At 63.2% G+C, this 20,039-nt stretch overlaps 1 protein-coding gene across 1 annotated transcript in view; it reads right to left on the reverse strand.

Moving 5' to 3' along the window:
* Nucleotides 1-18,641, reverse strand: part of RYR1 (ryanodine receptor 1) — a 63,538-nt gene extending 44,897 nt beyond the window's left edge. Inside the window, 28 exon segments of the mRNA XM_062512453.1 lie at nucleotides 615-823; nucleotides 1,206-1,380; nucleotides 1,595-1,806; nucleotides 2,224-2,371; nucleotides 3,903-4,062; nucleotides 5,060-5,143; nucleotides 5,737-5,840; nucleotides 6,285-6,389; nucleotides 6,901-7,120; nucleotides 7,804-7,996; nucleotides 8,608-8,849; nucleotides 9,386-9,519; nucleotides 9,594-9,712; nucleotides 9,935-10,030; nucleotides 10,270-10,405; nucleotides 11,169-11,355; nucleotides 11,557-11,678; nucleotides 12,068-12,232; nucleotides 12,477-12,633; nucleotides 12,961-13,035; nucleotides 13,138-13,231; nucleotides 13,326-13,419; nucleotides 14,437-14,549; nucleotides 14,658-14,736; nucleotides 14,849-14,923; nucleotides 16,425-16,529; nucleotides 16,766-16,885; nucleotides 18,597-18,641. Of these exon segments, the coding sequence (XP_062368437.1) occupies nucleotides 615-823; nucleotides 1,206-1,380; nucleotides 1,595-1,806; nucleotides 2,224-2,371; nucleotides 3,903-4,062; nucleotides 5,060-5,143; nucleotides 5,737-5,840; nucleotides 6,285-6,389; nucleotides 6,901-7,120; nucleotides 7,804-7,996; nucleotides 8,608-8,849; nucleotides 9,386-9,519; nucleotides 9,594-9,712; nucleotides 9,935-10,030; nucleotides 10,270-10,405; nucleotides 11,169-11,355; nucleotides 11,557-11,678; nucleotides 12,068-12,232; nucleotides 12,477-12,633; nucleotides 12,961-13,035; nucleotides 13,138-13,231; nucleotides 13,326-13,419; nucleotides 14,437-14,549; nucleotides 14,658-14,736; nucleotides 14,849-14,923; nucleotides 16,425-16,529; nucleotides 16,766-16,885; nucleotides 18,597-18,641 (3,768 nt within the window).
* Between the last annotated feature and the right edge of the window lie 1,398 nt (nucleotides 18,642-20,039).

Consider the following 20,039-nt stretch of genomic DNA (forward strand, 5'->3'; position numbering starts at 1 on the left):
GGACATGGGGGGTGTCACCTGTGGGGGACAGGGGGGACATGGGGGGTGTCACCTGTGGGGGACAGGGGGGACATAGGGGATGTCACCTGTGGGGGACAGGGGGGACATGGGGGATGTCACCTGTGGGGGACAGGGGGGACATGGGGGGTGTCACCTGTGGGGGACAGGGGGGACATAGGGGATGTCACCTGTGGGGGACAGGGGGGACATGGGGGGTGTCACCTGTGGGGGACAGGGGGGACATGGGGGGTGTCACCTGTGGGGGACAGGGGGGACATAGGGGATGTCACCTGTGGGGGACAGGGGGGACATGGGGGGTGTCACCTGTGGGGGACAGGGGGGACATGGGGGATGTCACCTGTGGGGGGACATGGAGGTGGCACTGGAACTCCACTCTGGGGACCCTCAGGGAGAGGGAACACCCAGGGATGGGTGTCACCCCATTTTAGGGATCCTCTGGGATTGGGGACTCCTTTTTGGGGACCCTCAGGGGTAAGGAACACCCCTGGGCTGGGTGTCAAACCCCCCCCCCCCCACACACACACACTTTTGGGGACTTTCAGGGACTCTCTCAACCCCAAAGCCCCCGTGGCAGATCCCTCCCCACCCCTCACCTCCAGCTGGGGGTGCTGGGGGGGCACTGGGACGAACTGGGGCAGGCTGTGGCTGAACCAGAGGGCGATCGGCCGTTTCATGTTGATGGCGAAGGGCTCGTAGCCCTCCTGGAGGCCGCAGATGCCGAAGTAGCGCAGCGTGCCCACGTCCTGGCCCAGGTTCAGGTGCCCCTCCTGGCCCAGCCCCAGGCTGCACACGGGGACGAAGCCTGGGGGGCACGGGGGGAGTCGGGGTCATGACACCCACACATCCCTGGAGCCCCCAGACCCTTCCTTGGAGCCCCCAGAATCATCCTGGAGCCCCAAGACCCACACCTAGAGCCCCCACACCCACCCCAGATGGCCCCAGACCCCCCAGACTCATCACTGGAAGACCCAGACCCACCCCAGACCCCCCCAGACCCATCCCTGGAGGCCCCAGATCCACCCCTGAGCCCCCAGACCCACCCTTGGATCACCCCAGTGCCTCCCTCCTACCCCAGCTCCAAGCCCCCTCTCAATCCCCGTCCCCACCTGTCACCAGGGGGACGTCACCACCTCGACCCCACCCCGGGGACCCCCCCCACCCCCCAATCCAGGCTCCCCCCTCACCGTCCCCCACGTCGAAGTCCCTGAAGGCCACCTCGGAGCCACCGTCCCCGATCAGCACCTCCCCGTTCAGGGTGAAGCTCATGTGGCACTCGGTGAGGTCGATGAGGCAACCGACCACGTCCCCAGCTTGCCAGGAGCGGCCAAAGGACTCGCCCCCCACGTGCCAGCGCTGGGCCTGGGGACGTGGGGGACACCGGGGGTCACAGGGGGACACCAGGGGGTCCCTCCATGTCCCTGAGTGTCCCCAGGTGTCCCGGGCAGGTTCTGTGTGTCCCCCAGTGTCCCCTCCACGTCCCCCAGCATTCCCTCCATGTACCCTCCCTATCCGCAGGTGTCCCCCGGTGTCCCCTCCCTGTCCCCAGGTGCTCCCAGGTGTCCCCACGTCTCACCCGGTGCCCGTTGAACACGAAGGCCAGGTCATCAGCGCCCAGCTCGATGTCGGGGTGCAGCCCGGGCCGGGCCCACCCCACTCTCATCTCCCCGGGGGTCACGGCCTCGAACTCAAAGTACCACTTGCCACTGCGCACGGCCGAGCCCCGCTCGGCACGGAACAGCCGCGGGCGGGGGGCACGGGGACCCCCGGGAACGGAGCCCTGGGAGGCTGGGGGAGAACAGGGGGTCAGCGCCCCAAAACCCTAACCCTAAACCCCAAAAACGGCACCCTGAGAGCCCCAAAAAGAGCACCAAGAGATCCCCGGGAACGGAGCCCTGGGAGGCTGGGGGAGAACAGGGGGTCAGCGCCCCAAAAACAGGGTGTAGAACCCCAAAAACGGCACCCTGAGACCCCCCCCAACACCCCCTCCAAACCCTCCCAAAACGTCCCCAAAGCCTCCCAAATGTCCCCGAAGTGCCCCCAAGGTGTCCCCGTGCCCCCCACTCGCACGTGTCTTGCTCGGGGGCCCTCCAAACCGGAATGTCCCCAGAAGATCCCAAATGTCCCCAGACTCTCTCCCAAACCTCCCGAATGTCCCCCCAAATGCCCCCATTTGTCCCCGTGCCCCCGCAGCCCCCCACTCACGGCTCTCCTGGTCGGGGGGCTCGATGTTGTAGCCGTAGCCCAGCAGGGTCCTCACGGCCTGGCACAGACTCTCACGGTTGGTGGCTTTTGTCCCCTCGTCCAGGAGGTTGTAGGGGACCAGCCGAGGGTTCCTCTTGTTCTTGATGTCCTGGGGACACGGGGACAGCGGGGTCAGGGGCGTGGGGGCACCCCAAATGGGGACATGGGGGCACCTCCAAATGGGGACACCCCCAAATGGGGTCACAAAGGGTCAAAGGAAGATTTTTGGGTGTCCGTGTCAGGGTTTGGGGGGCGCTGGGACAGGTGAGGGTCCCTTGCTGAGGTTTGGGGAGCTCTGGGACAGGTGAGGGTCCCTTGTTGAGGTTTGGGGAGCTCTGGGACAGGTGAGGGTCCCTTGCTGAGGTTTGAGGAGCCCTGGGACAGGTGAGGGTCCCTTGTTGAGGTTTGGGGGGCCCTGGGACAGGTGAGGGTCCCTTGCTGAGGTCTGGGGAGCTCTGGGACAGGTGAGGGTCCCTTGCTGAGGTTTGAGGAGCCCTGGGACAGGTGAGGGTCCCTTGTTGAGGTTTGGGGGGCGCTGGGACAGGTGAGGGTCCCTTGTTGAGGTCTGGGGAGCGCTGGGACAGGTGAGGGTCCCTTGCTGAGGTTTGGGGAGCGCTGGGACAGGTGAGGGTCCCTTGTTGAGGTTTGGGGGGCGCTGGGACAGGTGAGGGTCCCTTGTTGAGGTCTGGGGAGCGCTGGGACAGGTGAGGGTCCCTTGCTGAGGTCTGGGGAGCTCTGGGACAGGTGAGGGTCCCTTGCTGAGGTCTGGGGAGCGCTGGGACAGGTGAGGGTCCCTGGTTGAGGTTTGGGGAGCGCTGGGACAGGTGAGGGTCCCTTGCTGAGGTCTGGGGAGCTCTGGGACAGGTGAGGGTCCCTTGTTGAGGTTTGGGGGGCGCTGGGACAGGTGAGGGTCCCTTGCTGAGGTCTGGGGAGCGCTGGGACAGGTGAGGGTCCCTTGCTGAGGTCTGGGGAGTGCTGGGACAGGTGAGGGTCCCTTGTTGAGGTTTGGGGAGCGCTGGGACAGGTGAGGGTCCCTTGCTGAGGTTTGAGGAGCCCTGGGACAGGTGAGGGTCCCTTGCTGAGGTTTGGGGGGCTCTGGGACAGGTGAGGGTCCCTTGTTGAGGTTTGGGGAGCGCTGGGACAGGTGAGGGTCCCTTGCTGAGGTCTGGGGAGCTCTGGGACAGGTGAGGGTCCCTTGTTGAGGTTTGGGGAGCGCTGGGACAGGTGAGGGTCCCTTGTTGAGGTTTGGGGAGCGCTGGGACAGGTGAGGGTCCCTTGCTGAGGTTTGAGGGGCGCTGGGACAGGTGAGGGTCCCTTGCTGAGGTTTGGGGAGCGCTGGGACAGGTGAGGGTCCCTTGCTGAGGTCTGGGGAGCTCTGGGACAGGTGAGGGTCCCTTGTTGAGGTCTGGGGAGCTCTGGGACAGGTGAGGGTCCCTTGTTGAGGTTTGGGGAGCGCTGGGACAGGTGAGGGTCCCTTGTTGAGGTTTGGGGAGCGCTGGGACAGGTGAGGGTCCCTTGTTGAGGTTTGGGGAGCGCTGGGACAGGTGAGGGTCCCTTGCTGAGGTTTGAGGAGCCCTGGGACAGGTGAGGGTCCCTTGCTGAGGTTTGGGGAGCTCTGGGGGACCCCAGGGTGACCCCACCTGGGTGGTGCTGTAGGTCCAGCCCTGCTGGACCCGGTCCCGAGCCCAGACGTTGTGGCCGTTCTCGGCCAGGCGATCCACCAGGGTCAGCTGGGCCGGGGTCAGGCGCACGTGGGCCAGGTCCAGGGGGGCCGGCTTGTACCCGTTGGACATGGTGTACCTGAGTCGGGGTCGGGGGGACACACCTGTGGGACCCCCGGGACACCCCACAACTGCCCCAGCCACGGGGACCCCGGCACGGATCCCACAGAGCTTCAGCGGTGGTGTCCGAACTGGGATAACCTGACCCTAACTGGGAAATCCTGACCCAAACTGGGACATCCCGACCCAAACTGGGAAATCCCGACCCTAACTGGGAAATCCCGACCCAAACTGGGAAATCCCATCCCAAACTGGGAAATCCCGACCCTAACTGGGAAATCCCATCCCAAACTGGGAAATCCCGACCCTAACTGGGAAATCCTGACCCAAACTGGGACATCCCGACCCAAACTGGGAAATCCCGACCCTAACTGGGAAATCCCGACCCAAACTGGGAAATCCCATTCCAAACTGGGAAATCCCGACCCAAACTGGGAAATCCCGACCCTAACTGGGAAATCCCGACCCAAACTGGGAAATCCCGACCCAAACTGGGAAATCCCGACCCTAACTGGGAAATCCCATCCCAAACTGGGAAATCCCATCCCAAACTGGGAAATCCCATTCCAAACTGGGAAATCCCGACCCTAACTGGGAAATCCCGACCCAAACTGGGAAATCCCATCCCAAACTGGGAAATCCCGACCCTAACTGGGAAATCCCATCCCAAACTGGGAAATCCCGACCCTAACTGGGAAATCCCAACCCAAACTGGGAAATCCCGACCCAAACTGGGAAATCCCGACCCTAACTGGGAAATCCCATTCCAAACTGGGAAATCCCATTCCAAACTGGGAAATCCCGACCCTAACTGGGAAATCCCGACCCTAACTGGGAAATCCCATCCCAAACTGGGAAATCCCGACCCAAACTGGGAAATCCCGACCCTAACTGGAACATCCCACCCCAAACTGGGACTGGGGTGCTCCCAGGCTGGTACCCCCAAACTGGGATCCCCTACAGAGACCCCGCCCCCTCCCCAAATTTTGGGGGATTTTGGGGACCCCCACACCCACGTTTTGGGCAGTTTGATTTTCTTCAGGTTCTCCTCGGCCTTCTCGTCCGCCATGCCCACGTGGCAGCCCAGGGCCAGCAGCGTCCTGGGGGCACCCCAAAAATCAGCACCCCCAAGTTCCTGACCCTTCAAAGCCCCCCAAAAATCAGCACCCCCAAGTTCCTGACCCTTCAAAGCCCCCCAAAAATCAGCACCCCCCAAGTTCCTGACCCTTCAAATCCCCCCAAAAATCAGCACCCCCCAAGTTCCTGACCCTTCAAAGCCCCCCAAAAATCAGCACCTCCAAATTTCTGACCCTTCAAATCCCCCCAAAAATCAGCACCCCCAAGTTCCTGACCCTTCAAAGCCCCCCAAAAATCAGCACCCCCCAAGTTCCTGACCCTTCAAAGCCCCCCAAAAATCAGCACCCCCAACTCTCAGGATGAGGGGGGACCCCAAACTCACCTCAAACCCCCACCCAGAATGTTTAGGGGACACACCCCAAAGTGGTGGGACCCCCAAACCCCCCCCAAATCTGAGGTGAGGAGCCCCAAAACCACCCCCAGGCTCAGAGGGAACCCCAAACCCGCCCCATTTTGGGGCTGATACCCCAAAATTTCCCATTGCCCCATTCCCAGGGGATTTCAGGGACACCCCCAAAAATCGGGGGGACCCCCAAATTCCCCAACCCCCCCTTACTTGAGGGTCTCCCCCGACATTTGGAGGTTGTAGCCTCGCTCGGGCTCGGGGAGGCTGTGGAAGCTCAGCAAACAGGGGTGCAGGCGCTGCACGTCATCCCGCACCTGGGGGCACCCCAAAAACTCATCCTGGGAATGGGGGACCCCCTCCCCGAATCCCAAAACCGGGGACCCCCCCCCCCCCCCCAAAAAAAAAAGAACAACAACAACAAAAAAACCACCAACCCGAATTTCCAAAAGGATTCACCAAAAACAACCCCAAAGTGTAGGCAGGGATCTCCTCAAAGGATCCAAAACTTGGGGAACTGCCCCCCACCCAAAAAAAAAGAAAAATCCCACAAAAAAAGGGTCCCAAATAGGAGTAACCCCAAATTTTGGCAGCCCCAAAAAGGTATTTCAACATTGGGAGCCCTCCAAAGGACCCCAAATAGGGGATTTGGGGGTGCTGGGGCAGGATTTGGGATCCCAAATTCAGAAGGGCTCAGAGCTCAGGGTGGGTTTGTGGGGATTTTGGGGTTCCCCGGGACATTTTGGGGTCCCCTGACTCACGGGCCCGTAGGTCCAGCCCTGCTCGATGCGGGTCAGGGCCCAGAGCTCGTGGATGTTCTCTGCCAGCTTCTCCCGGATCCGCTCCAGGTGTGGGGGCAGCACAATCTGGGGGAGGGGGAAAGGGGGTGTTGGACCCCCAAAAATCCCCAAAATCCCCTTCAAAACCCTCAAATCCTTTCCTAATCCCTCCAAAACCCCTCCATCCCCTCCCAAAAGCCCCCAAAACCCTGTCCCAATCCCCCCAAACCCTGTCCCAATCCCCCCAATCCCCCCAAACCCTGTCACTATCCCCTCCCAATCCCCCCAAACCCTGTCCCAATCCCCCCAATCCCCCCAAACCCTGTCACTATCCCCTCCCAATCCCCCCCAAACCCTGTCCCAATCCCCCCAATCCCCCCCAAACCCTGTCCCAATCCCCCCAATCCCCCCAAACCCTGTCACTATCCCCCCCCAATCCCCCCCAAACCCTGTCCCAATCCCCCCAATCCCCCCAAACCCTGTCACTATCCCCTCCCAATCCCCCCAAACCCTGTCCCAATCCCCCCAATCCCCCCAAACCCTGTCCCTATCCTCCCAGTCCCCCCCCAAACCCTGTCGCAGTCCCCCCAGGACACACCTGGCAGGTATCCACGGGGCAGGGGGTGAAGGCGGTGTGGGGCAGGGCCCGGCTGGGCCCCAGCAGGCTGCGGGCCCCGGGCGGGGCCGTTCCCCGGTACGCGGTCAGGGGCTCCAGGCGCAGCCGCTCCCGGGGCAGCAGCGCCTCGGCACAGGGGGCGTACCCGGGGGGGGGCACGAACCGAAACTCGCCGTGACGGCCCCCCAGGAGGAACCGCAGCCTTTGGGGGGGACAGGGGACACTCAGAGGGACCCCCGGACCCAGAGAAACCCCCCAGGAGGAACCGCAGCCTTTGGGGGGGACAGGGGACACTCAGAGGGACCCCCGGACCCAGAGAAACCCCCCAGGAGGAACCGCAGCCTTTGGGGGGGACAGGGGACACTCAGAGGGACCCCCGGACCCAGAGAAACCCCCCAGGAGGAACCGCAGCCTTTGGGGGGGACAGGGGACACTCAGAGGGACCCCCGGACCCAGAGAAACCCCCCAGGAGGAACCGCAGCCTTTGGGGGGGACAGGGGACACTCAGAGGGACCCCCGGACCCAGAGAAACCCCCCAGGAGGAACCGCAGCCTTTGGGGGGGACAGGGGACACTCAGAGGGACCCCCGGACCCGTAGAAGCCCCCCAGACCCATAGAACCCCCCTCCCCACCAAGAGGAACCACAGCCTGGATGGGGGACACAGGGGACACCCCAAGTGACCCCCTCAGCCCCCCTGCCCCCCATCTTTCTCCACCCCTTCCAATGCCCCCTTCTAGGGGGTCTCACACCCCAACCTGCCCCAGACTCACTCAGTCCACTCCTTTGGGGGTCCCACCCCTCATTCCAGGGGTCTCAGGCTCCTCCCAGCCCCCGTTTAGGTGTCCCACCCCCCCCCCCCCAATTTTGGGGTGTCCCCCCCTCACCGAACCCCTGCAGAGAAACTGGCCACGGGGCTGAAGAGGGTGTCCAGGTTGAAGCCCTCGAGGACCCCCTGCACGGGGGCCCCGTTGAGGCGGAACGAGGCGCTGGGCACCCCCAAATCCAGGCAGCAGCTGACCACGTCCCCCCCGGCCAGAGCCCGGCGTTGGGGGGACGCCACGGCCTTGGGGACACCCCCTGGGGTGGGGGACAGGGGGGTCACAATGGGGTCGGGGGGGGTCACGGGGACAGGGAAAGGGGTCTCAGAGGGGTCCGGGGGTTTCAGAGAGGACACGGGGGGGGTCACAGAGAGGACAGGGGGGTCATAAGGGGTCTCAGAAGGGACAGGGGGGTCACAGGAAAAGGAGGGACAGGGAAAGGGGTCTCAGAGGGGTCCGGGGGTTTCAGAGAGGACATGGGGGTCTCAGAAGGGATGGGGGGGTCACAGGGATCTCAGAGGAGTCTGGAGGGGTCACAGAGGGGAGAGAGGGGTCTCAGAGGGGTCTGGGGGCTTCAGGGAGGACATGGGGGTCTCAGAAGGGACAGGGGGGGTCACAGGGGTCTCAAAGGGGACAGGGGACAGTGGACAGGGAAAGGGGTCACAGACGAGACAGAGGGGTCTCAGAGGGGTCTGGGGGTCTCAGAGGGATCTGGGGGTTCACAGGGGAGATCCCAGAGACCTCAGGAGGTTCAGCAGGACCGGGGGGTATCACAGCGGGGACCAAAGGAGATCTCAGGGCTCAATAAAAATGGGGGGGGGGGAGATCAGCGCAGCTCGTGGGGGGGGGGGGGGGGGGCCTCCCCCTCACCTGTCCACAGGTGGAGCCCGTCGAAGGCGAAGGAATTGAGGTCATCACCGGCTCCGTTGCCCCCCCAGCCCGAACCCCCGCCCGGAGCGGGCCGGAAGCCGCCGGCCGCGCCCCAGCCCACCCGCAGGTGGGTGGGCACAGGGGTCACGAAGGGCTGCACTCGCTCCACCGCCACCTCGAAGTACCAGCAGCGGAACTGCGTGGAGCCCGGAGCCGTGCCCACGAACAGGTTGGGGCGCACGCTGAAATCGGGGAGGGGGTGGGGGGGGGTCAGGGGAAAAGGGGAGGGGGGGGTACAGGTTTGGGGAGATCGAATTGTGCACCCCAAGAGTCCTAAGTGCGACCCAGAGAGCCTCAAATTCCACCCTGAGAATCAAAAATCCCACCCTGAGAGCCTCAAATCCCACCCTGAGAGCCTCATGAGACCCCAAATCCCACAGTGAGACCCCAAATCCCACCCTGAGAGCCTCATGAGACCCCAAATCCCACAATGAGACCCCAAATCCCACCCTGAGATCCTCATGAGACCCCAAATCCCACAGTGAGACCCCAAATCCCACAATGAGACCCCAAATCCCACCCTGAGAGCCCCATGACACCCCAAATCCCACAGTGAGACCCCAAATCCCTCCAGGACCCCCCAAAATCCCTCCCTGGGACCTCAGGGCCCTCCTTGGACTCCCCAAACTGTGCTGAAAACGGCTCCAAACTTCCCCAAATCCCTCCCAAGGACCCCAGAATCTCCCCAGGACCCCCCAAAATCCCCCCAAAGCCTGACCTGGTGACGTAGTTGACCATGCCCGTCTGCAGCAGGAGGTCCCGGCGGGGCAGGAGGTTCTCGGTGATCAGGTTCTGGTTGGAGCGCACGGCCACGGCGTTACAGACACACAGCGAGCACAGCACGTCCAGCACCTGGCAGGACACAGCCCTGAGCACACCTGGGCACGCCTGGACACACCTGGGGTTCACACAAAGCCCCTCCCGACCTTGTGGTTGCGGCCGTGCTTGTCCAGCAGGGAGATGATGGATTTGATGTGGTTCTCCTGGATGATGTTCAGCACCTCGGGGCTCTCGATCAGGACGCAGTAGAGAACCTCCAGGATACCTGAGGGAGGGGGGAAGAGTCATAGGGGAGACCCCAGACCCACAGCGGGGGGGTCAGAGCCATGGGAGAGACCCCAGACCCACAGGAGGGTTCTCAGCCCCACAGAACCTCCAGGATACCTGAAGGAGGGGGCAGAGCCATAGGGGAGGCCCCAGACGCACAGGTGAGACCCCAGACCCACAGACCACCCCCTCCCCAGCCCCGCAGGACCCCCCCACTGACCGGAAGAGGCCTCCAGCCGGTCCAGTTTGCTGACCAGCCAGTCCAGGTTGGTGGAGAACAGGGCACAGTTGGCTCGGTTCCCTCGGATCAGCGAGGCTGGGGGGCACGGGGGGGTGGGTCAGGGACCCATAGCCCTGCCCTATAGACACCCCTGACCCCATAGCACACCCCACACCTTCCCCATAGCACAGCCCTGACCCCACAGACACCCCGACCCCATAGCACACCCCACATCTGCCCCATAGCCCCCCAGAAGTGCCCCATAGCCCCCCACATCTGCCCCGTAGCACCCCACATCTGCCCCATAGCCCCCCGTATCCGCCCCCCGGGCGCACCCAGCAGCTCATAGAGCAGGTTCACGATCTCCTTCCAGGCGGCCGCCGCCTCCTCCCCCGCGGCCTCCCCGAACTGCGCCGCGGTGCTGTAAGCGCTCAGGCGGTCAATGCAGCTCAGCACCAGGGTCAGCATCCCCTGAACGCCAGCAGGGGCTGTGAGACCCCCGAACTGGGACCCCAGAGCTCCCCCCGACCCCCCAAACTGGGACCAGTATCAGCATCCCCTGAACGCCAGCAGGGGCTGTGAGACCCCCGAACTGGGACCCCAGAGCTCCCCCCGAACCCCCAAACTGGGACCAGTATCAGCATCCCCTGAACGCCAGCAGGGGCTGTGAGACCCCCGAACTGGGACCCCAGAGCTCCCCCCGAACCCCCAAACTGGGACCAGTATCAGCATCCCCTGCAACGCCAGCAGGGGCTGTGAGACCCCCGAACTGGGACCCCAGAGCTCCCCCCGAACCCCCAAACTGGGACCAGTATCAGCATCCCCTGCAACGCCAGCAGGGGCTGTGAGACCCCCGAACTGGGACCCCAGAGCTCCCCCCGAACCCCCAAACTGGGACCAGTATCAGCATCCCCTGAACGCCAGCAGGGGCTGTGAGACCCCCGAACTGGGACCCCAGAGCTCCCCCCGAACCCCCAAACTGGGACCAGTATCAGCATCCCCTGCAACGCCAGCAGGGGCTGTGAGACCCCCGAACTGGGACCCCACACCCTCCCCTGGGACCCCCTAACTGTGACACCCACCCCAGGACCTCCAAACTGGGACCAGTATCAGCATCCCCTGCGGCCTGGGGGCACTGTCAGATCCCCCCGGGACCCCCAAACTGCAACACCCCCACTCTGGGACACCTCCCATAACCCCACTGTCCCCTCCAAAATTTGGGGAGGGGTCTCACCTCCTGCTGGAAGAGGCTTTGGCGAGCTCGCAGGGCTCGCAGGCGACCTTGGCGCTGCTCGTGCCGCAGCTCGGGGGGAGGGGGCTCGAAGTAACCGATCAGGTCCTGCAGGCTCAGGATGACAGCGGCGATGGGAAGGGTCGGCGGTGGCGACCCCCGGGGGCGACCCTGGAGGCTGTCCAGGCTCCTGGGGAGGGGGGGTCACAGCATCAGGAGCATCCTAAGAGTACCCCCAAATCTGCCCAGGACGCTGCGGACATCCCCCTGACCACCCTCAGACCCTCGGACCAAATGAAGGCTCTGTAGAGCTGAAGATCATCCCCACGACCTCCAGGACCCCTCCCTCCCCCCAGGACTTTGTGACCCCCGCCCAGGGTCCCCCCCAAACCTGATGAAGGTCCCGTAGAGCCCCGTGGTGCTGAAGACCATCCGAGCTGCCTGAGATTCCTGGTGCTGGGAGCGGGTCAGGGTCAGGGCATCGTCCATGTGCCCCTCCTGGTGCAGGATGGCCTGGTGGGGACAAGGTGGGGAGGGGAGGGGGTGGTCACAGGGGGTCCCTAAATCCTTAGAGACACCCCCCCCCCCCCCCTCGTGTTCACAGGGAACGCCAAAACTCTCAAAGGCACCTGAAAAAATGTTCCGGAGTCATCACAGTGCTGCTAAAGAGTCCCCAAAATGCCCTCGAAATGCTCAGAATTTGCCCCCAAAGTACCCCCAGAGACAGCCCAGCAGGTTTTGAGGACCCCAAAAGATACCAAAGGCCCTCCTAAACTCCAAACACCCCCCAAAGACACCCCAAACCCCACCTAGACCCATCTTAGTGCCCGCCAAACTCCCCAAACTCCCCCCTCAGAGCCCCCCCCCCCCCCGGTAATTTTGGGGAGCCCCCCCGAGCCCACCTTCCTCTTGAGCAGCCCCAGGCGCAGAGCTTTGGGGTCAGGGGCAGCATAGGTGACCCAGAGGCCGCTGTTGCTGTGCTGCAGGAAGCAAAGGGACTCCCCATACTTGATCTCGGGGGGCCCCATGCCCTCGATGTCTCTTTTTGGGGTGGTCTCCAGCTTCTCCTGTGGGTTTGGGGGGGCACAGAACGGGTCAGGAGGAGCAGGATGAGGACCAGGATCCGTGTGGGGACAGGGGTGAAGAGTGGGACAAGGTCAGGATGGGGAGCAGGAGCAGGCTGGGGACATCCTGGGGACATCCCAGGGATGTTGGGGACACAAAGGTGGGAACAGGGATGGGGACAGGGACCCAAACAAGGTCAGGATGGGGAGCAGGAGCAGGCTGGGGACATCCTGGTGCCATTCCCACCTTGGAGGCCCGGAAGCAGAAGGTGGCCACGCGCGTGTTGGCCGCTGATGCCTCCACCATGGCCAGCCCGGTGGCCTCGGTCAGTGCCAGGTACCGGCCCGTGGTGACGTGGCGCAGGCGGAAGGGCTGTCCCCAACGCAGGTGGCTCCCGCTCCAGCTGAGGGAGGGAGGGGACACCGGTGTCACCAGGGGGGTCTGGGACACTGGGATGCGGTATGGGGGCACTGGGATGGGGTATGGGGACGCTGGGATGGGGATATCAGGACACTGGGATGAGTCATGGGGATATGGGGACATGGGAGGACACGGGTGGAGGACACAAAGGGACACGAGGAAATGTGATGAGGTGACACCAGGATAAGACACGATGACAGGGCGACCCCAAAACCCCACTGGGCTCTACGGGGTGACCCCACAGAGTGTCCCCATTATCCCGGGGGGGGGTTGGTGGCCCCAAGTGTCCCCTCACACCCCCAAATGTCACCTGATGCGCAGGGGCTCCAGGCGCCACAGGGACCTGGCGTGGGTGCACACGGCGCCGCCCTCGTAGTTGACAACGCTGCTGGGGGTGACAAGGGAGGGGTTGTCAGAAATTTGGGGATTCCCCTCCCCCCCCCCACCCCGATGTGTCCCCCTCACCCCAAATTTGGGGACACCCCACCTGCGCTCCTCGCCCTGCTCGGGGACCGTGGGGGTCAGACACTCGTCCATGTGGCCGTGGAACAGGCGCATGACGTGGCCGCCGGTGACAAAACCTGAGGGGACATTTTGGGAGGGGTCAAGGTGTTGGGGACACCCTAAGGGACCCCCCCCCCCCCCACCCAAATTTGGGGTGCTTCAAGGTGTCACCTTCCTCGCAGCCCGAACAGATGGGGTTCATGTTCCACAGGGTTTGCATGAAGGAGGCATCGACCTGGAGCTCCCCCGAGGCTGTGGAGAGGTGCTGGGACACGTGGGGACACGGGTGTGACACGGGTGTGACACGGGTGTGACATGGGAGGGCATGAGGGGACACGGGATGACCCCCAACACCCCTCAGTGTTCCCCCTGTGTAGCTCTCGGAGGAGATGCAGGATCAGCTCAGGGGTGGGTGTGATCCCCATGTCCCCTCATGTCCCCCAGTGTCCCCCAGTGTCCCCAGTGTCCCCCAATGTCCCCCAGTGTCCCCCAGTGTCCCCAGTGTCCCCCAGTGTCCCCCAGTGTCCCCAGTGTCCCCAGTGTCCCCTCATACCAGGTATCTCTCCGAGGACACGCTGACCAGGATCAGCTCAGGGGTGGGTGTGATCCCCATGTCCCCTCATGTCCCCCAGTGTCCCCCAGTGTCCCCAGTGTCCCCCAATGTCCCCAGTGTCCCCCAGTGTCCCCAGTGTCCCCAGTGTCCCCCAGTGTCCCCCAGTGTCCCCAGTGTCCCCCAGTGTCCCCCAGTGTCCCCAGTGTCCCCAGTGTCCCCAGTGTCCCCCAGTGTCCCCAGTGTCCCCAGTGTCCCCTCATACCAGGTATCTCTCCGAGGACACGCTGACCAGGATCAGCTCAGGGGTGGGTGTGATCCCCATGTCCCCTCATGTCCCCCAGTGTCCCCCAGTGTCCCCCAGTGTCCCCCAGTGTCCCCAGTGTCCCCAGTGTCCCCAGTGTCCCCTCATACCAGGTATCTCTCCGAGGACACGCTGACCAGGATCAGCTCAGGGGTGGGTGTGATCCCCATGTCCCCTCATGTCCCCCAGTGTCCCCCAGTGTCCCCAGTGTCCCCCAATGTCCCCCAGTGTCCCCAGTGTCCCCAGTGTCCCCCAGTGTCCCCTCATACCAGGTATCTCTCCGAGGACACGCTGACCAGGATCAGCTCAGGGGTGGGTGTGATCCCCATGTCCCCTCATGTCCCCCAGTGTCCCCCAGTGTCCCCCAGTGTCCCCCAGTGTCCCCCAGTGTCCCCAGTGTCCCCAGTGTCCCCAGTGTCCCCTCATACCAGGTATCTCTCCGAGGACACGCTGACCAGGATCAGGTCATCTCCCACCCGAACCTTCTCTCCCTCCGAGCGCTGCTTGGACGCCGGGTGCATCGTCCACCAGCACGCCTCGCCTTGGGGACATCCCAAATCAGCACCCCAGAACCTCGAGGGGACCCCAAAAACAACACCCTCCCCAAAGTGGGGAACCCCAAAACCCTCAGGGCTCCCCCTTTCCTTACCTGCTGCGTCCCTCTGCAGCCCCACGTCGAAGGCGAGTTTGTCGGTGACCGAGCGGGACGTGGTCAGGCAGCTCAGGTACTGGGGGGACACCGATATTGGGGATCCCCGGAGCCCCCCCAAAGCTCTCATGACCCCCCCCCCCAAACCCTTCTTGGCCCCCTCAAACCCCTCGTGGCCCCCCCAGACTCACCATGCCGCTGTGGGAGTGTCTCAGCAGGATGGCGTGGCCGTAGAGCAGCGTCCGGTGTCCCCCACCTTGAGACGACTTGGGGGGCACAGGGGGGGTCAAGGAGGGCACCCCAAAATCCTCTGAGCCCTCCTGTACCCCCAGAAATATACCTTGGACCCCATAAAAAATCCTATGTGGGCTCCATGTGCCAGACACAGCCCCTAGTGCATCGCGTTCCCCCGTAGTTTTGGGGTTCCCCCTCAGTTTTGGGGTCTCCCCTCAGTTTTGGGGTCTCCCCGTGTTGGGGTCTCCTGTGCATTGCACCCCCCTTTTCTTGGGGTGCACTGTGCCTTGGACCCCCCCTCGTGTCGGGGTCCCCCTCATGGTGGAATCCCCCCCCCATATTGGGGACTCCTCTGATATTGGGGTCCCCCAATTTCAGGGTCCCCCCATCGTGCCAGTGTCACCCCCAAGTCGAGACCCCCAATTTCAGGGTCACCCTATCCAAGTCCCCACAAATTTGGGCGGTCCCAGTTTTGGGATCCCCTTAATATTGAGGGTCTCCCATTTTGGGGAGTCACCCCTCCTCATATTGAGGTTTCCCTCCCCAAATTTTGACCCCAAATTTCAGGGTCACCTCCTGTGTGGGTCCCTGATTTCGGGGTCCCCCCAATTTGGGACCCCTCCAATTTGAGATCCCCCAATTGGAGAACTCCTCCATTTTTGGGGTCCCACAATTTGGGCTCCCTCCAATTTCAGATCCCCCAATTTGGGGTTCCCCAATTTGGGGTCCTCCAATTTGGGGTCTCCCCCATTTTTGGGATCCTCCAGTTTGGGATCCACCCCCAATTTTGGGGTCCCCCCATGCTCCTCCCACCCCCCCCTCACACTTTGGGGTCCATGCGGAATTTGGGGCGGCTGTGGATGGATGGGATGGGGCGGAGAAGGGAAGAGCACACCTGGACACCTGAGTCCATGCAGGGGGGGTGCAGGGTGGGCAGAGCCCCCCCCCCCAAAAAAAATTTTTGGGGGGAGGGATATGAAGAGGAGGAGGAGAAGGAGGTGATGGAAGTGAGGATGAGGATTTGGGGGTTCAGTGGGGTGAGGATTTGGGGGTTCAGGAGGGGTCACTGCACCACAGTGGCACCTACCCACTTATCCAGATCGACCCCCTGGGTGGGCGGGGGGGAGAGAAGAGGGGTGGGGGTCACGGGGGGGGCTCCAAAAAAACACCAGGGACCCCCCCAAAAAAAAACCCTCAGGGACCCCAAAAACTCCTTCAGGAACCCCAAATTTTTTCAGATTTCCGCAGGGTCCTAAACAACCCCCCCTTCAGGATCCTAAACCCCCTCCAGCCCCCCAGGACACCCCTCAGGTATCCCCAAAATCCCACCAAGACCCCCCCCAAACCCCACCCAGCAACACCCACGGTGCTAAAACCCCCCAACCCAAATCCACCCTCCAGAACCCCCCCAAACCCCCTTTTAAAAACCTCAAACCACCTCCAGCGGCCCCCCCCCCCACCCCCCAGACCCCTTGGGACCCCCAAAACCCCCCAAATTTTGGGGTGTGACCCCCGACCTCCCCCCCAAAATACCTCACTGCCGATCTCGGAGCTGTTGGCCAACATTTCCTGCAGCGCCCGCACGGACAGCGACTGCTCCAGCACGAAGCAGCACACGGCCAGGTCGGGGGGGACATTCTGGGGGGACAATGGGGGGGCGTCGGAGGTTTTGGGGACCCCCCCTCACTTTTAGGACCACCCCATAACCCAGAGGATCCTCCTCAAGCCCCATCTCTGGCTGTCGCAACTCTCCCAAAAACCTCCCAGAACTCCCCAAATCCGGGGTCCCCCCCCCAACTTTCCAGACCCTCGCTCGTATTTTGGGGGTCCCCCCAAATTCGGGGGTGGGGTGGGGGGGGGGGGGGGGGTCTCACCTGTGCGTTGGAGGTGGGCTCCAGGGAGCAGAGGCGATTCCCAAAACCCTCGACCGACAGGCAGAGCTTGAGCTGCTCCTTCAGCAGCGTCGTGGTGCACTGCAGGACCACCTCGTCATCCTGGGGGGGCAAAAACGGGGGGCTCAGCACCCCAAAATATCCCCCCAGCACCCCAAACCTGCCATGAGCCCCCCCATGGTACCCTTGGGTGACCCCAAATCACTTTGGGGGGGGTCAGGACCCCTTGGGTGATCCCAAATCACTTTGGGGGGGGGTCAGGACCCCTTGGGTGACCCCAAATCACTTTGGGGGGGGGGTCAGGACCCCTTGGGTGATCCCAAATCACTTTGGGGGGGGGGGTCAGGACCCCTTGGGTGACCCCAAATCACTTTGGGGGGGGTCAGGACCCCTTGGGTGACCCCAAATCATTTTTGGAGGGAGGGTCAGGACCCCTTGGGTGACCCCAAATCATTTTTGGGGGGGGTCAGGAACCCTTGGGTGACCCCAAATCATTTTTTGGGGGGGGGTCAGGACCCCTTGGGTGACCCCAAATCATTTTTGGGGGGGGTCAGGACCCCTTGGATGTCCCTGCCCCCCCCCCCCCCCCCCCCAAAGGAGTTCGGCTCCCCCTTCCCTCCCCCCCTCCCCCACCTGCTCCTGTCACTCGGGTCCCCCCCGAAATTCGGGTGGGGGGAGGGGCGGATTCCACCCGCGGGCCGGGGATACCATGATGGGGGGGGGATGGGCTCCGTGACTCAGTTTCCCCTCCCCAAAATCTGCTGAGCTCAGCATTTCCCACCCCCCCCCCCTAAAACCAAGGTCACCCCTTGACCCCCCCCCCCTCCCCCTCCCAATTTCCCTCCCGGTCCCATTTTGAGGCTAAACTGGGAGAAACTGGGACAGAGCAACTGGGACGCCCCTCCCCCCCTCTCCCCCTCCCCTCCCCCCTGGGGGGGGGGGGGAATCTGGTGTCGCCCCTCCCCCCCCAGCAGCTGCTCCCCCCCTCCCCCCCCCGTGTTACTTTTTTGGGAGCCCGGGACAGGTGGGGGGAGGGGTGGAGTGACCCCCCCTTCCCAGGGTTCCTCCCAGTTCATCCCAGTATCCCCCAGTTTCTCTCCCCAGTACCTCCCAGTCGTGCTCCCCCAGTTCTCCCAGTTTCCTCTCCCAGTATCTCCCAGTTTCCCTTCCCAATTCCTCCAGCATTCCCAGTTCTGTTCCCCCAACCCCCCCCAGTATCCCCTCCCAGTATCCCCAGTCCTTCTCTCCCAGTTCTCCTCTCATTCCTCCCAGCTTCTCACCCCTTGTCCCCCAGTATCCCGTCCCAGTTCTCCCAGTTTCCACCCTAATCTCTCCAGTTCCTCCCCATTATCTCCCAGTTCTTCCCTCCAGTATCCCCTCCCAGTTCTCCCAGTCTCCCCTCCCGATCCTCACTACATCCCCTCCCAGTATCTCCCCCCAGTTTCACCCACATAACCTCACAATTTTCCCACTTCCACCTCCCCAGTTCTCCCAGTTTCCCCCCTCAATCCCTCCCAGTTTCCACCCAAACTCTCCCAATCCCAGCCCAGTTCCCTCCCAGTGCTCCCAGTTTCCACCCAAACTCTCCCAGTCCCCCCCAGTCCCTCTGAGCCCCCCCAGTTCCCTCCCAGTGCTCCCAGTTTCCACCCAAACTCTCCCAGTCCCCCCCAGTCCCTCTGAGCCCCCCCACTTCCCTCCCAGTTCCCTCCCAGTGCTCCCAGTTTCCACCCAAACTCTCCCAGTCCCCCCCAGTCCCTCTGAGCCCCCCCAGTTCCCTCCCAGTTCCCTCCCAGTGCTCCCAGTTTCCACTCACCGTCCGCAGGAACTGCACATCGTCCTCTCCTTCCCCCTCAGCCATCGCTGAGGGGATTTTGGGGGGTCCTGGGGGGGTTTTGGGGGGTCCCGGATGAAGTTTGGGGGATCCTGGGGGAGGGTCCCGAATGGAATCAAGGGAATCCCGAGGGTTTTAGTGGGTGGGGGGGGAGGGGGGTCCCGGGTGAGTTCTGGGGGTCGCGTCCCCCCCTCTTCGGGTGCTCCCCCCGCGGGTGTCACCGATCGTGTCCCCCCCGTGTCGCGATGGCTCGCGGTGACACCTGCAGCCCCTCCCCCTCCCGTGACGTGAGGGGGAGGCTCCGGGAGGGGAGGAGGGGAGGGAAACTGAGGCACGGACCCCCCCTTTGTCACCTGGAGAGGGAAACTGAGGCACGGACCCCCTCCCTTTGTCACCTGGAGAGGGAAACTGAGGCACGGACCCCCTCCCTTTGTCACCTGGAGAGGGAAACTGAGGCACGGACCCCCCCTTTGTCACCTGGAGAGGGAAACTGAGGCACGGACCCCCCCTTTGTTACCTGGAGAGGGAAACTGAGGCACGGACCCCCCTCCCCTTTATTACCTGGAGAGGGCAACTGAGGCACGGACCCCCTCCCTTTGTCACCTGGAGAGGGAAACTGAGGCACGGACCCCCCCTTTGTTACCTGGAGAGGGAAACTGAGGCACGGACCCCCCCTTTGTTACCTGGAGAGGGAAACTGAGGCACGGACCCCCCCCCTTTGTCACCTGGAGAGGGAAACTGAGGCACGGACCCCCTCCCTTTGTCACCTGGAGAGGGAAACTGAGGCACGGACCCCCTCCCTTTGTCACCTGGAGAGGGAAACTGAGGCACGGACCCCCCCCCTTTGTCACCTGGAGAGGGAAACTGAGGCACGGACCCCCCCTTTGTCACCTGGAGAGGGAAACTGAGGCACGGACCCCCCCTTTGTCACCTGGAGAGGGAAACTGAGGCACGGACCCCCCCTTTGTTACCTGGAGAGGGAAACTGAGGCACGGACCCCCCTCCCCTTTATTACCTGGAGAGGGAAACTGAGGCACGGACCCCCCCTTTGTCACCTGGAGAGGGAAACTGAGGCACGGACCTTTCCAACCCTTCTCTGGGACCCTCCCCAACATTGGGGGGTTTGGACCTGGGGGTGCCTCCTTTTACGAGAAGGGGTCCCCACAGTTCAGCCCAGAACATGCCCGGTTTTTAAGATTTTAGAATTTTAGGAGTGATCCAGACCCTCCTCCAGGTGCAATTTGAGGGTGTCTCAGGCTCACAGTGAGAATCCAGGGCCGTGAAAATCTCCCAGAGCAGCCGGAGCTCCTTGGCACGAAGACTCAAAATCCCTCAGATCCCCCCAAATCCCTCCTTGCACCCCTGAATCCCTCAGCATCCCCTGAGGCCCCTTAGTGACCCTCCAAAACCCTTCAAGCAACCCAG

The sequence above is a fragment of the Cinclus cinclus genome, chromosome 37 (genome assembly GCF_963662255.1).
Source record: "Cinclus cinclus chromosome 37, bCinCin1.1, whole genome shotgun sequence".
NCBI classification, from domain to species: Eukaryota; Metazoa; Chordata; class Aves; order Passeriformes; family Cinclidae; genus Cinclus; species Cinclus cinclus.